The sequence below is a fragment of the Phoxinus phoxinus genome, assembly GCF_949152265.1.
Source record: "Phoxinus phoxinus genome assembly, chromosome: 12".
Taxonomy (NCBI): Eukaryota; Metazoa; Chordata; class Actinopteri; order Cypriniformes; family Leuciscidae; genus Phoxinus; species Phoxinus phoxinus.
In genome coordinates, this window is record NC_136887.1 from 3,070,502 (window position 1) to 3,087,752 (window position 17,251).

Below are 17,251 nucleotides of genomic sequence, written 5' to 3' on the forward strand. Positions count from 1 at the left end.
AAAAAAATATGCATTGCATTAATAACCATTCTTGCATTTTAATGTATTGTATATTTAGGGCTTGCATTTTTATGGGCTGAAATTCAACATGGTTGTATATTTAAACTGAATATTTCAATTCAAAACTTTTCAAACACATTTTCATTAATACCAATTCAATAATCCATATTTCACTTCCAAAATATTAAAACTGTTTAAAAATACAACCTATAATATTCAACAGACAATTTTCGGTCCATTTTATTTCGCTTTACAAATTCACTTCCACAAATTCAGTGGTTCAAATTCGACAGAAAATTCAACATTGATATCAAGGATCTGCAGGAAAAGCAGTAGATTACCGAGCATAATCTCCATCTGCTGTTAATTTTATATATATATATATATATATATATATATATATATATATATATATATATATATATATATTTATATATATATATATATATTTTTTTTTCCAATAATTTTCTTTACAATAGTGGAAACACGCATCTCTTAGAAATCAGGGGCCGTATTCACAAAGAATTTTAAGGCTAAAAGTAGCTCCTAACTGGCGAAATTAGAATTAACTCCTAAAAATAATGGGCGTGTCACTCCTAACTTTAGGACTCCTAATTTTTTTCACTAAGAGTAATTCACAAAGCATTTTAGCCCTAAAAGTAGCACCTAAGTCTGGGACAGCTTAAAAGAAGTCGAGAGGACTCCTAACTCACTAAGACCTATTCACAAAGGATCTTAAAATCGCCGCGCGACACAGTGTGTTGGAGACAGTCAATGACACGGAGTTATTACAAAGATACCGCCTTAACCGTGAGGGAATACTGATTGTTGTGGATCTTGTGAGGGATGCAATAACAGCACCAACTAATCGCAACAACCCAATCAGTGCCGAATTGAAATGTTTGATAACACTTCGCTACCTGGCAACGGGGAAAATGCAATTGTGTAATGCCGACGATCTAGCGATATCCCAGCCATCGGTAAGCAGATCCATCCACCAAACCATCAATGCACTCTGTAGACCCCATATTATTCGACAGTTCATAAGTTTTCCTTTGGACATTCGCCTACTCCAAAGAAACAAAGCCAGCTTTATGGATATTGCCGGTGTGCCCGGAGTGGTCGCTGCTATAGACGGGACACATAGGCTATTAAAATAATTGCACCACGTCAGGATGAGGACATGTTTGTGAATAGAAAGAAAACCCACCATCAATAATACCCAGATTGTGTTCGATGCAAACTTCACAATTCTCGATGTTGTATCCCAGTGCCGAATTTCCCTTTTATTATGTTTTTTTTTCCCAGCACAAACTGGGCCAGCAGCAGTGACTGACCCTGCGTCCAGTTGGGCTTTCTTTTCCGTTTTGGCGAGTTCATAATCCACCGTCATTCAACTATTAGGCCTACATTACTTCAATAGGAGCAACATTTCCTTGCTTTAACTAGTCTATTTAGGCTAATAGGATGTCAATTAACCAAGCAAGTGTTAATGCAAGTGTCGTTTTTCATTATTAGGCAAGTAGCGGTTTTCATTACGGTATTAGGCTACCTTGATTTAATTCAATTTAATTCACAACTTTTCTCTCTCTCTCTCTCTCTCTCTCTCTCTCTCTCTCTCTCTCTCTCTCTCTCTCTCTCTCTCTCTCTCTCTCTCTCTTTAGAATTACACTTCACTGGGGCCTGCACAAACATGTCATTATATATGTGTAACAGAGACACCGTCATCAATACCAGACATCATCACTCCGCCCACTCGTTCTCAATCCCCTGAGTACTAATCACCATCACCTGTCCTCACCACCTGCACATCATCATCCCGCATCACCAGATCCCTTCATTAACCACACACCTTCACTCTGCCAGTTGTCTGGTCTCGTCGTTGCACTATCGACTACCTGACTTCATCACTGAGATCGCTATCCACCTACCTGATTCCGAACGGACTACTTACCTTCATCATACTTCAACCAGGGTCTTCTTCCGTCTTCTTCTGTCAGCCACCCGGTTCCCTCTGTCCGCCTTCAGCCATCTGGATCCTTCACCAAACTCCAAACCTGCAGCAGATAAGAGACTGGTTCACTTTCATCATCAAAACACATCAGAAACTGTTTACATCCGGTTACTCACCTGCTACCATTACCATTACGTTTACTGTTCAATAAACTCTATTTACGTTACCTGTTCGTCTCCTTCTGCTTTGTGACAGAAGACCAGACCACAAATGCAAGATCCAACAGGTGACGGCGGAGTGGAAGCTTCAGCGTTGGCTGGAGCCGCGAACATAATTCCACCTGTCATTTCCCCTGCCATCAGTTCTTCTTCTTCAGCTTCTTCATCTGCCTCTGTATGTCCCATGGCCCGACCAGCGACCTACTCTGGCGAGGAGGGGGAGTGCAGCGGGTTTTTGCTTCAATGTGAGTTGTTTATGGAGTTGCAAGCGCCACAGTTCACCTCGGATAGAGCGAAAATCGCGTTCGTTATCTCACTTCTCGCTGGACGTGCACTTCTCTGGGCCCGGGCTCTTTGGGATGCGAAAGGAACAGTCATTCAGTCATTCTCCCATTTCATCACACACTTCCGGGAGGTTTTCTCTCAAGCTTCAAATGAACTGTCAATCCACGATCAACTATTCCGTCTACGGCAGGGTAAATCTTCTGTAGCTGATTATGCCCTTCAATTCCGCACACTGGCCGCCAGCAGCGGATGGAATGAAACAGCCTTGATCACCGCCTATCGACAGGGTTTGAACCCGGATATCTGCTTACAGCTGGCGATCTACGATGATCATATCAGAGTTGAAGGTCTCATTCAGCGTTCCATTCGAGTGGCTCAACGTCGCTCGGCCTGCTTCCTGAATAACCCTGTACTGCCTCCTCTTCCTCCTCGCCCAGCAACCGTGGTTAGTTCAGTCAGTCCTCCAGTACCAGAGCCTATGGAAGTGGATTCAACTCATCTGTCTTCAACTGAACGTCAGCGCCACATCCTAAATAATTTATGTCTGTACTGTGGAGTGGCGGGTCATCTTCTCATCTCCTGTCCTGTTCGCCCTCCACGACCGGCGGTGAGTTCAGTTCGCCTTCCATCACCCATTTCTTCTATGAAGTACACCCCTGTAATACTCACTCATGCCAAACAATCTGTTTCAGCGAAAGCGTTGATCGATTCCGGTGCCGCAGGCAACTTCATCTCCTTAACCACCCTACAAAAATTGCATGCTCGACGCCGTAACAACCCTCAGATTCTTCAAGTTCAAACTATCCTGGGAAAACCGCTAGGTCGCGGACATATTCTTCACTGCAGTCCGGAAATCACTGTTCGTATTGGATGCCTGCACGAAGAGAAACTTTCCTTTCTGGTACTGGAGGGCTCGACCGCTGACATCATCCTGGGACGCCCGTGGCTCGAGTATCACGAACCCACCATCTGCTGGTCCTCCGGTGAGATCTGCCAGTGGGGGGAGAACTGCTTCTCTCACTGCCTACCCTCCGTCAATAAGATTACTCCTTCTTCTGTAGAGTCTTCCAAGATCCCCATTAACTCCACTTCTGTAGAAAGTCCTCCCACTGGTGAACATCTCGAGATTCCCAGTGTCTACCGCAAGCAGCTGGCCACCAAACTTCCTCCTCATCGGCCATGGGACTGTGCGATCGACCTGCTGCCTGGGGCTACGGCGCCCCGAGGAAAGATCTATCCGTTGTCCATCCCGGAGCAGAAGGCCATGGAGGAGTACATCAAAGAGGCTCTGCAACAAGGATACATCCAGACATCTACCTCCCCTGCCGCTTCCAGCTTCTTCTTTGTGGGGAAAAAGGACGGAGGCTTGCGCCCCTGTATTGACTATCGTACCCTCAATAACTCTACTGTCAAGTTCAGATATCCTCTTCCTCTGGTCCCCGCCGCCCTGGAACAACTGCGTGGAGCCCACATCTTCTCGAAACTGGACCTCCGAAGTGCTTACAATCTGATCCGTATTCGAAAAGGTGACGAGTGGAAGACAGCCTTCATTACCCCTGCTGGCCACTATGAGTACCGGGTCATGCCTTTCGGACTGTCCAACGCTCCCGCAGTATTCCAGGGCTTCATGAACGAGATCCTCAGAGACTTCCTGCAACGGTTTGTTGTCGTGTACATTGATGACATACTCATATATTCTGCCAACCTGTCCGAACACATTCTTCATGTGAAACAAGTCTTACAACGCCTCCGTGATAACCAGCTTTTCCTCAAACTTGAGAAGTGTGAGTTCCATCTGGACACTTCCATTTCCTGGGATATGTCATCAATCAACAGGGAATTACTATGGACCAGAGGAAGGTGGAGGCCGTATCCAACTGGCCGTTACCTACCAACATCAAGGAACTTCAACGCTTCCTCGGATTCGCCAACTTTTACCGCAGATTCATCCAGAACTTCAGTAAGATCAGTGCTCCCATTACATCCATGCTCAAGAAAGGGGCCAAGTCTCTGTCCTGGACCGCGGAAGCCACCAATGTCTTCGAGAAGCTTAAAGCGTCCTTCAGTTCCGCTCCTACCCTCCTTCATCCGAACCCAGATCTTCCGTTCCTCGTCGAGGTAGACGCCTCAACCACCGGGGTAGGAGCGGTTCTCTCCCAGCGGCAGGGGAAGCCTCTAAAACTCCATCCATGTGCCTTCTATTCCAAGAAACTGTCCCCGGTGGAGCAGACCTACGACGTCGGAAACCGAGAACTGCTGGCCATTAGGCCGGCGTTGGAAGAGTGGAGACACTGGCTGGAGGGAGCGAAACATCCATTTGAGGTCATCACGGATCACCGTAACTTAGAGTATCTTCGAGACGCTAAAAGATTCAACTCCTGTCAAGCCCGCTGGTCTTTATTCTTCACCCGGTTTAACTTCAAGGTAACCTATCGACCAGGGGACAAGAACGTGAAAGCTGACTCACTCTCTCGTCAGTTCCAACCGGATTCTGTAAACTCCAATCCTGAACCTATCCTCCCTCCAGCCATGCTTGTCAGTCCCATTCAGTGGAAACTGGATGACCTCATCGCCGAAGCCACTCTCACCGAACCTGCTCCGCCGGGAGGTCCTGAGGGTCGGACTTACGTTCCGTCCCGTTTACGTCCGTCCCTCATGGACTCATGGGTGCACACCTCTCCGGGCTCTGGACACCCAGGCAGCCAGCTGACCCTCTCGCTCCTTCAACAACGCTACTGGTGGCCCAATATGACCCAGGATGTCTCCCGATACGTCAAGGGATGTGCAGTCTGCGCTATGGCTAAGGTCCCTCGTCGCCTCCCTGAGGGTAAACTTGTTCCTCTGCCATTACCCACCAGGCCCTGGTCCCATCTCGGAGTGGACTTCATAACCGATCTTCCATCTTCTGACTCTCACACCTGCGTTTTGGTGGTAGTAGACCGCTTCTCCAAAGGCTGCAAGTTAATCCCTCTACCTGGTCTGCCCACCGCGCTTGAAACAGCCGAAACCCTCTTCAGCCAGGTGTTCAGACACTTTGGCATCCCCGAAGATATCGTTTCTGACCGAGGACCTCAGTTCATCTCCCGTGTTTGGAAGGCCTTCTTCAACCTGCTGGGAGTTTCTGTAAGCCTAACATCTGGATATCATCCTCAATCGAACGGTCAATCTGAGAGGAAGATACAGGAGATCGGGAGATACCTGCGGTCATATTGCCACGATCATCAGGACTGCTGGAGTCGTTACCTGCCCTGGGCCGAGTATGCACAGAACTCCCTCCAACAGTCCACCACGGGTTTGACTCCATTCCAGTGCATACTCGGCTACCAACCTCCTCTGTTTCCCTGGTCAGGCGAACCATCTGACGTTCCAGCAGTTCATCATTGGTTCCAGGAGAGCGAGAGGGTCTGGGACTCATATCCATCTCCAAAGGGCAGTTCGTAGACACAAGAGCCAGGCCGATACCAGGAGACGCACTACTCCGGTGTACCAACCAGGACAGAAGGTCTGGCTCTCCACCCGGGACATCCGTCTACGACTGCCCTGCCGTAAGCTGAGTCCCCGCTACATAGGTCCGTTCGCCATACAGAGGCAGATCAATGATGTCACCTACCGTTTGTCACTACCCTCACACTATCGAATCTCACCTTCATTCCACGTATCTCTGTTAAAGCCATACACTAACCCTCTGATCCCCATCTCTGCAGAATCTGGTGTTGATGACGTGCCTCCTCCTCCTCCTGTGGACCCTGCAGACGACAATATCTATCAAGTTCAAGGCATTCTCGACTCCCGACGTCGGGGCGGCCACCTGGAGTACCTCGTGGATTGGGAGGGCTGTGGTCCTGAGGAAAGGTGTTGGGTACCTCGTGATGACATCCTAGACCCATCTCTTCTTCAGGACTTCCATGCTGCTCATCCCAACCGTCCAGCACCTCGAGGTCGTGGTCGTCCCCGTCGTCGGTCTTTCCCGCCATCAGGAGCTGGCCGTGGAGGGGGGGGGTACTGTAACAGAGACACCGTCATCAACACCAGACATCATCACTCCGCCCACTCGTTCTCAATCCCCTGAGTACTAATCACCATCACCTGTCCTCACCACCTGCACATCATCATCCCGCATCACCAGATCCCTTCATATACCACACACCTTCACTCTGCCAGTTGTCTGGTCTCGTCGTTGCACTATCGACTACCTGACTCCATCACTGAGATCGCTATACACCTACCTGATTCCGAACGGACTACTTACCTTCATCATACTTCAACCTGGGTCTTCTTCTGTCAAGCCACCCGGCTTCCTCTGTCCGCCTTCAGCCATCTGGATCCTTCACCAAACTCCAAACCTGCAGCAGATAAGAGACTGGTTCACTTTCATCATCAAAACACATCAGAAACTGTTTACATCCGGTTACTCACCTGCTACCATTACCATTACGTTTACTGTTCAATAAACTCTATTTATGTTACCTGTTCGTCTCCTTCTGCTTTGTGACAATATGCATTTCGATGACATTATTATTATTATTAGTTTGTGTAGGACACAGACATATTTAGATGTCGTAATTCCATGATTTGGTGCGTCTGTTATGTTCCGCATGATGGCCCTGTCATCTAACAACCAATCACCGTGATCATTGGGAGGAAGCTCGTGCATGAGAATTGACGTCATCCATAGCAACGAAGACTTAGTTTAGGAGTTGTCATTTTTCCTTACTAAGAGTAGGTCTGAAAGGCGTTGTGAATAACTTTTAAGAGAACACTCCTAGCTAAAATATTTTAGTGCGATTTAGGAGTACTCCTAGTGGTAAGATAAAATTATTTGTGAATACGGCCCCAGAACATATCTAAAATTGTGTATGTTATACAAGTAAATTTGTATCTTGCACAATCATAGGACAATAATAGAAAGAACGAAACAAAGAAAGAAAAAAATAATATATATATATTTATAAATCATGGTACATGAAAGATTTTATCATATTTCTTCAAAAAATAAGTACATTATCTGTTATCAATTATTCTTAGTGATTTGATTAAATATTTAACTTCACATAAGAAATCTATAAAAGTAGGCATTTTCTTAAGACATCTTTGTTTGTGAAAGTAAAACTTTGCCAAAAGGATAAGGAAGTTAACAGTAGTTTCTAAAGATTTGTTTGGGTTTTCAAAAAGACAAATGACATCCTTAATGCATAGATTACCATTCATATTAACTTTAGAAAAACAATAAGAGCTCAAATCATTCCACAAAATTGATGAAACTACACTCTAAAAAATGCTGGGTTGTTTCAACCCAATTTTGGGTAAAATATGGACAAACCCAGCAGTTGGGTTAAATTTTTACATTCGATTTTTAACCCAACGTTTGGGTTTGTCCATATTTTACCCAAAATTGGGTTGAAACAACCCAGCATTTTTATGAAACATTACAAGAGAAAAACAAATGACATATGTCTTCATTTTAAACCTTACAGAAGGTGCATATATCATCTACATCACAGTATCTGCACAAAAGTGCATTACAAGGGTATATATTATGCAAAATTTTAAAATGCACTTCTCTCATTTTATTGGGTATGCAATATTTAAATGGCAGTAACCATGTTTTCCTCCATTGAATGACATCTATTATAGAACGCCAAAAATGCTTTCCCTTTGGAGTAAGAGCGTTTTTTGATTGAGAGAGTTGATGAATATATTTATTATTACACTCTTTACTTAAAAGCGAAACACCTCCCAACCATAACAAGGGTAGTTGTTCAGAACATGACTCATGGGTAAGGAAAGTCAAGTCAAGTCAAGTCAAGAATATTTGTATTCACAATACAGATTGTATCAAAGCAGCTTCACAGTATTAAATTAAAATAATACTAAAACGTCCATGTTTGGTAATGCTAATCAATAGTAATATTGATTGATTCATTAAATTGAATATCCCCAACTGAGCAAGCCAAAGGCAACAGTGGCAAGGAAATGAAAAACTCCATCAGGTGACCCAATGGTGACCTAAAACTCCATCAGGTGACCTAATGGAGAAAAAAAAAAAACCTTGGGAGAACCCAGGCTCAGTCGGGGGCCAGTTCTCCTCTGGCGGTTATGAACTAGAGGCCGGATTTAACTGTAAGATTAAAACATTTATATGAATGCCTGGCTGAAGAGATGCGTCTTTAATCTAGTTTTGAACTGGGAGAGCGAGTCTGAGCAACGAACAGTATCAGGAAGGCTATTCCAGAGTTTTGGAGCTAAATGTGAGAATGCTCTCCCTCCTTTGGTGGACTTAGGTATCACCAAAAGCCTCGAATTTAGCGATCTTAAAGAGCGCGATGGATTATAGGGCGATAGAAGATCCGTTAAATAGACTGGAGCTAAGCCGTTTAGGGCTTTATAAGTCAGTAACAATACCTTATAATTAATACGGAACTTTATAGGTAACCAATGTAGTGATGATAAGATCGGTGTTATATGATCATATTTTCTTGATCTGGTAAGAACTCTAGCGGCTGCATTTTGGACTAACTGTAGCTTGTTTATTGAGGATGCAGGACAACCAGCTAATAGAGCATTACAGTAATCTAGTCTCGAGGTCATGAATGCATGAACTAACTTTTCTGCATCAGAAACTGATAGCATATTACGTAGCTTAGCAATGTTTCTAAGGTGGAAAAATGCCGTTTTTGTAACATATGAAATATGATTTTTAAAAGACAGGTCGCAGTCTAGTATGACACCCAGGTCTTTTACTGTAGAGGATAAAGTAGCAGGACATACTGTAAAAAATTGCGCTGTAAAATAACAGTAATTTACTGGCAGCTGGGGTGCCAGCAAAGTACTGTTAATTTACAGCCCTTTACCGTTATTATACAGCTCTCCTTTTTTACAGTATGTTACTGTAAAAATACAATGGAAGGTAACTCGTAACATTTGGGAAACCGATTGCTTCAAACAGTTCAAGTTTAAAAACGAGTACTTATACTGATAGTACTGTGAACTTATTTAGAGTCCACTGAAAATTAATATCTCTTAAAGGAACACTTCACCTCTGGAAAGATGAATGTGTATTTAAAATGGGTCATTTATGTAGAAGAAATGTGAAATTATTTTTGAATTTGGAGCCTTCTAGACTGAGAAAAGCCAGAAAATGTATTTTTGGCTTATGGGGATGAAAGACAACAACTCCCAGAATGCACTTGCTTCGCTGCCCTAGAAGGCCACGCCTACCGGTAAGAGATCGCAGTAAACAACAAGGCTATGCTACTAGTGAGTCTCCGTGAGTCTGCCCAGTATTTTGATGTCGCCCAAAATGTCCAGGATTCGGCTTTTGCGTTCTACAGTCGCCATTCCTCATGTTTACTGTGACGAGCAGGAACGAGACTGACGGCCGCGGAGAACGATGCGAGCCCGGTGGCGTGATTACTGATGAGTGGCGCCGGCGCCTGTGAGACGCACCGGTCTCGTATCTCTCACGGAGGAGCGGGAATTTTCCTAGCAATGTTAAAACGCACATCAAACGATCACTTGTTTAGCGTTCATGTAAACACTACATTCAGATTCACCAATCGGAATGAATTCAGTTAACGTTAGATTGAAACAAAAGGTGTGCATGTAAACTATGAATGCGACTGCAGAAAGCAAAAGCCGAATCCCGGACATCTCGACGGCCGGACATGTCCGGGAAAAAGAGGATGGTCACCGCTACTACTCAGCTTTCTCCACAGAATAAGAATCTGTTAGCTTAGCTTCCAAATAAAGAATGGCTGACACTATATGTACATTCTGTGAGTGAGATCCCTCTATGGGCGGGTTGAAAACATGCGGAACAGCGCCTTCTACTGGATAAATGATGAGCTAGTGTTTGTAGTCTTACCCTTATTCAAAGAAATTTGACTTCCTGCTTTTTATGACGCAAAATGACGATTTTTGCGTCATAAAAAGCAGGAAGTGGAACACTTAAATCCTTATTTCTCCCATCTCAGGGGAAAATAAGGGAATAAACCATGACCATTCGAAAATGTGACTGGGTTTCTAAAGATACAAAGTCTAATGCAAATGGGTGAAGTGTTCCTTTAATATAATACTGCAAACATCTAATGTGAAATCGTGAATGAATTACAAACATGACATTAACTAGAATCTTTGCAATTCGCATTTAGCGAACAGTAGCACACATGTATGTGCTAAAGTATTTAGCAACGAGATTGTCACTGCATCAGCAACTATAGTTACTGCGTTTAAATAAAGCAACGGGCAGCATAACATCAGTGTTACTTTGCTCACCTAGTCACCTTTGACTGAAGCACAGGCTCTACTCTCCAGCACAATGGTGACCCACAAAACTAATGAATTAAACTAAAAGATCTCTCCTGTATCATCTTGTGCAAAACACATAAAACACTTCAGTTGAATATTTACTCTCTTTATCAGTTATTGACTTCGCATAACTTTTTTCTATGAACTTTTACTAATATTTCAGTGAAATAAACTTCTTTTGTATAGTAAATCTGACTGTTAAATTTTACAGAATATTGCTGTTTTTCCTTGATTTTACGGTAATCTACTGGCAGCTGGGGTGCCAGTAAAATGCTGTTTTTCTACAATTTTATGCCGTAAATTAATATACAGTAGATTACCGTTAAATTACACTTCACTCAGTTTTTTTTTATTTGACACATTTAACCCTTTAAACCCCACTGCAAAATCTTCAGTTTTAAATGAACACTTGTATGTCCACACTACAGGGTGTTGGAGTAACACTGAAGCAGTGTTGAAGTTAATTATATAATTCAGTGATTAATTAACTGATGATTGAGCATTAGTGATGAACACCTGACAAGGACAGAGGAACAACAAGAAGATACAAAAGCGAAACATAAGAACTACAACTTACTTCAGCCACAGAAGACATGAAATCTCTGAAGATTTTAGCAGAGAAGGATTAAACAACTCTAAAAAATAGCATTACCAGCTTCACTTATTATTAACCAGATTGACTTAATTCATTTTTTCATACGTCTACTGAAATTCCTATTGAGAATTAACAGAGGTTTAGATGTTGTTTTGTTTCATTTGACATTACCATTATGGGGATCAGTGTATGCTTTAGTTGGGCTCCTGACCCTTGACTTTAACATTAATTTTTATTTGGCTGCTTTAACTGTGTATGTATAAGACACATTTGTTGTAGCAGAAGCAAAGCCAACAAAAACAATATCAAATGTTGCTGGTTATGTTTTGAATATTATGTCATCACATAATGTTTGTCTCACTGATCTCAATTAGTTTCTAATCACTTATCAAAAATGTCTTTATCAATACAACTTAATTTAGTATTACTACACTGTGAAACTACAGTAAAAGACCAAGCATTGCTACGCAATCGGTTGTGAAGGATTTTTAAACACATCATTCATAAAAAAATGTTGAACTATGGTTTCAGTTAGACACACACAGACATCAAGAATCAGCCAATGAATCTCAACAATGGTGACAATCAACAAAAAAGAAAAACATAAAATCTGAACATCATATGCTTCTAAAAGTCAACACAAAATCAACAGCAAAAATAAAAGCAAAAAGTAAAAATTTAAGAAAATAACCAGACAATTCAGATGGATAATTTATTCATGCTGCAATGCATGCTGGGAGTCATGGCTGAATTTTTTTGTACTATGCTGTTACCCAACATGCATTGCAGCATAAAACGTATGATTGTCACCATTGTTGAGATTCATACTCAGATTCTTGATGTCTGTGTGTGTGTCTGGCTGATCTGGAAATTCAAAATGTTCTTGGTATAAAGTCTTTTAAAATCAGTCATATTTTCTAAATGGCAAACATCTGAAAAATGTAATTCTGTAAAATTACAGTATCACCAAAATTAAAAATATAAACCATTAATAATAACATTAGACAACAAATGAGATCAGTGAATTGGGCCACTATGTGATGTTTGAGACCGTTATCTAACAGCCATAATCATCTGATCCTGTATTCTTTCAGCTTTTTTGCAATAGAAAATGTATTTTAAAGAGACAGCTACCGCAGCCGAAAAAAAACTAATGTTCAAAGGTCAATGGTCAAGAGTCCAACTAAAGCAAACACTGATCACCATCATGGTAACATCAAATGAAAATAAAATTACATCTAAACCTCTGCCACCTTTCAATAAGTCTTTCTGTAGACGTACACAAAGTCAGGTTAGTAATAAGTGAATCTGGTAATGCTTTTTGTGGAGTTGTTAAATCCTCCTCTGCTAAGATCTTTTGCTAAGATTTCATTTATTTTATCTTGATTTCATCTTTTTTCTGTTCCTCTTGTTTCTCTTTCCTTCAGTGATTCTGATTGTTAACAGCAGGTGTTCCTCAGTATCTCAATTAACTTCGAAAATTAACTGAATTAACTATGAAATTATTCACTCAGTCAAGTGGACTGTATTAGTGAACTAGGCAATAGTGAATGAGGGTATAGGGTGGTGATTTGGAACACAGCATCTGAGTGTCGACTTTGAGCGCTGTTAATTCACAGTATATTCCTGTAGGCTAGTTTCTCGAAAACGACAAATATCACCCAGAATGCATTTTTTTACGGTATATTACTGTTTTTTTACAGATTTTTTTTACAGTGTACTATGTTAAAGTTGTATTGTGAGAGGTTTTGTGGGCGGTTTTTTGAACCGATGAGTAGTACCTCCGTCTTGTCTGGATTTAATAGAAGAAAATTACGCGTCATCCAATCTTTTATATCTTTAAAGGAGCATTGTGTAGGTTTTTAATTAAAAAAATCTTTAAGATAGAGTTTTCATTTGTACATGTTTGAGCCAACCATGATGTAATAAAAAGAATGACACCTTGACTGTCCACCACGGTTGCCTCTATCAGCCTGTAGGCTCAATCGTGTGTGGAGGAGTCGGGCCCGAATCGGCGCGAAAATTCACAAAATGTGACGTCATGCGCATTCTCGTCTACTTGGGCTTACAACCGTACGGCACGGCAGCCATTATAGTAAGCAGCGGAAATCGGTGTTTTCAAATGGACTCTTCGGATGGAAAGAAGCGACCAGCCCCCAGCACAACTCAGACACCCACGGACACTCCTCGGAAGTAAAAAAAAAAAAAAAAAACGTATCTAGTGTGGCAAAAAGAGAGAGCGACCGGCGTCGTGCAAAGACTAGAGTCAACATCGGAGCGGCATTTGATGCTTGGCGGGAGCTCCGGTCAGCGCTGGGTATAAAAACAGATCCCGAGCTGGTTTTCTTTTGACTGCAAAGGTAAGACATGTACAGGCCATTTGCAATATATTATTATTTCATTGTTTTTGTGGTGTAATGCTAACAATAGTATGCTAGCCAAAATGTGGATGCTAGGTAGCCAGCCACGGGACCGTTTCAAAAAGTTACTGTCTTTTATGAATCTTTATTCAGAGCACGAGTGCATTAAGATTGTTACTCCATAGAAGTATAAAAATGGCCAAAGAAGTACTGGTTGGGTTGTTATGTATGTTGGCTTTTTTGCTAAAAGTGTTTAGCTAAATTTATTGGCTAGTAGGGCAAGCCATGACAAACTTCGTAACTATAACGTTTACGTTAGCTGCTAGCCCTTTACAAAGAGCGCCTCAACCATCTGATGTTCTCCTGAGGTGTGCGTACATACAGGATTAAGTGTAGGATTGAGGATTGAGTAGTGTACACATGAGGGGAGACTAGATACACAGAAACACTAACAAAAGTAACACTTGTAAATGCACTCTGTACTCCCAGCTTTCTAACAATGGCTATTTGTTTACAGCTATGAGAAAACAACACTGTCAGGAGGAAAGGGTCCATCTACGTCGACACCTATGAAGGTGTTAGAATTGCCAGACCTTCCTAGTTCAGTAACTACAGGGGAATCAGACAGGAATGTTTTATTTTATCCTTGCTCTATTGAAAATGCACTTTAGCAATCAGAATTACTACTATGCATTATGGCGGTGTCACAATGTAATTTTACTGTTGATGGCATTCTGTTCAATTCTGTTGTGTGTGATTTGGCTAAGGCACAATGTGTTAGTTTGTAATACCAAAATACTATTTAAACAGGGATGACTTCCAAATAGCAGGAGTACAACCGCTGACAGAAGATCAAGCATTGGGGCTATTGGAGGAAAGGTAAACATGTGTGTCATTATTATGAATAAAATGCATATCTTTTCATTTTTCAATATTGTGACATTGTCAATTTTGTGCTTCACATATTCATGCTGTGTGTTTCTGTAGCATCAAATCACTGGAGTTGCGGGATCACTCAGTTCTCATAGATGAAAAGCAAGCCAACAGCCTTGAGAACAGTGTGTAAGTTACAAATGATCAACACCATACTTTGGCTTCTAGCATGTCAATATTACAGTTTGTGTGTACTAATGAATTATTTCTCCCTGTTTTTGCTATTACAGGATAGAATTGCTGGACGAACTGGCCTCAGACCCATCTGATGCAGACTATGTCCCACCTATCTATGTGCGGTATGTATTGTGGCAATGTTACAAGCTAGTGATATATCAATGTTAATATTTTTTTATTAATGGTGCTTGCCTATAGGCAAAGCAACATTAGTGTTATTGCTCATACTTATTATTAATGGTGCTTGCTTTAGCAAGGCATCATTATTGTTATCCGTCATACTTATTAATGGTGCTTGCCTATGGCAAAGCAACATTAGTGTTATTGCTCATACTTATTAATGGTGCTTGCGTAGCAAGGCATCATTATTGTTATCCGTCATACTTATTAATGGTGCTTGCTTTAGCAAGGCATCATTATTGTTATCCGTCATACTTATTATTAATGGTGCTTGCTTTAGCAAGGCATCATTATTGTTATTGCTCATACTTATTATTCTTCTTTTACTTCTTTTTATTCCGCCGCTTTTTTGACGCGCTACTCCTCCCGCAGTTTTTGTCACAGACCCATGAATGAGGTGTCAAATCGTGCGGCCTATTCGGGAATGGTGTGCTATGACGTTTATAAGCGATCGGGGGTGCGGTGGTCGCACCAGGGGCGAAAAAGTCGACGAAAAAACGCATAGACTTAACATTACGTCAAACTTTGACGAGTCATAGCTCAGAGTTGGGATTTCGTAGAAATGTGAAATTTACCACATTTGGAGAGGCTGGCAGGCTCTGTAAGAACATACCTCACAATGGGGTAAAAGTTGCACCCCTGGGGGGCAGGAGCGGCCCAAACTTTTCCTATTGACTTAACATGGTGTAGGACGTCCCATGAAATGGAGAGAGAGAGAGAGAGTAAGCGATTTTGTATTGAACATAACTCTGGTTCACTGTGTCATAGAGACAAGGGGGCGGGCTCATTTTACTCAGACGACCAATCAGTCTCTCAGGATCATTGTGAAGCTTTCAAGCCACGCCCTAGCAACCATTTAGAGCTCCTTAGCAACAAGCTCCATAGACTTCCATTGAAAGAGATCAAATGGATTTCTCTGGATAGAAGAGTCATAGAAACATGAGGGTGGGCTCGTTTGACTCAGGGCAGCAAACAGCCAATCATGAATCACATCAACACTTCCTAGCCCCTCCCTAGCAACCATTGTCGAGTACCTTAGCAACCAAAATCCAGACAGGGATATCTTCCATTCTGAATGTCACAGAGGCATGGGAGTTGGTTTATATCATTCATACTGACAAGCAGCCTTTGGAGTTTCATGATTGGCAGCTGCCAAGCCACTCCCTAGCAACAAAACAGAGTACCCTAGCAACCATTTTGCAAGACCTATATCTCTGCATCAAAACATCGTATAGAGATGGGGGTTGGTGTATACATTCACTCTGACTTCAGAGCTTCATGATTGGCAGCTGCCAAGCCACTCCCTAGCAACCAAACAGATTACCCTAGCAACCGTTTTGCAAGACGTATATCTCTGCATCTGAACATCGTATAGAGATGGGGGTTGGCTCTTTTGACTCATGCTAGCAAACAGGACTTGCTACATGCTACACATGCTAGCAGTGAATAGCTACATGCTAATATTGATTAGCTAAGTGCTAAATCATGCCAATAAAATGCTACAAACACCATAGTAACCATCTGTGACAACTTCCAACCACCTAGTAACACCATAGCAACTACCCAGAATACCATAGCAACTGCCTAGCAACCACCCAGAACACCCTAGCAACCGCCTAGCAACCACCTAGCAACCGCCTAGCAACCATCCAGAACACCCTGGCAACCGCCTAGCAACCGCCTAGCAACCACCCAGAACACCCTAGCAACCGCCTAGCAACCGCCTAGCAACCACCCAGAACACCCTAGCAACCGCCTAGCAACCACCCAGAACACCCTAGCAACCGCCTAGCAACCACCCAGAACACCCTAGCAACCGCCTAGCAACCACCCAGAACACCCTAGCAACCGCCTAACAACCACACAGAACACCCTAGCAACCGCCTAGCAACCACCTAGCAACCGCCTAGCAACCACCCAGAACACCCTAGCAACCACCTAGCAACCACCCAGAACACCCTAGCAACCGCCTAGCAACCACCCAGAACACCCTAGCAACCGCCTAGCAACCACCCAGAACACCCTAGCAACCGCCTAGCAACCACCTAGCAACCGCCTAGCAACCACCCAGAACACCCTAGCAACCACCTAGCAACCACCCAAAACACCCTAGCAACCGCCTAGCAACCACCCAGAACACCCTAGCAACCGGGTCGTGTTTTTTGCCACTGCAAGCACCATTCACATTTTCTTCTGGAAATGTACGTTCTAGTTATTCTTTTTATTCCGCCGCTTTTTTGAC

General features: G+C 42.7%; 1 protein-coding gene across 1 annotated transcript in view; it reads left to right on the forward strand.

Moving 5' to 3' along the window:
* Window positions 1-13,798: 13,798 nt before the first annotated feature.
* Window positions 13,799-17,251, forward strand: part of LOC307008035 (uncharacterized protein) — a 126,349-nt gene continuing 122,896 nt past the window's right edge. The window contains exons 1-4 of the mRNA XM_079630589.1: window positions 13,799-14,343; window positions 14,526-14,598; window positions 14,707-14,781; window positions 14,883-14,951. Of these exons, the coding sequence (XP_079486715.1) occupies window positions 14,289-14,343; window positions 14,526-14,598; window positions 14,707-14,781; window positions 14,883-14,951 (272 nt within the window). The 5' untranslated portion in view covers window positions 13,799-14,288. The remainder of the gene's footprint in view (window positions 14,344-14,525; window positions 14,599-14,706; window positions 14,782-14,882; window positions 14,952-17,251) is intronic.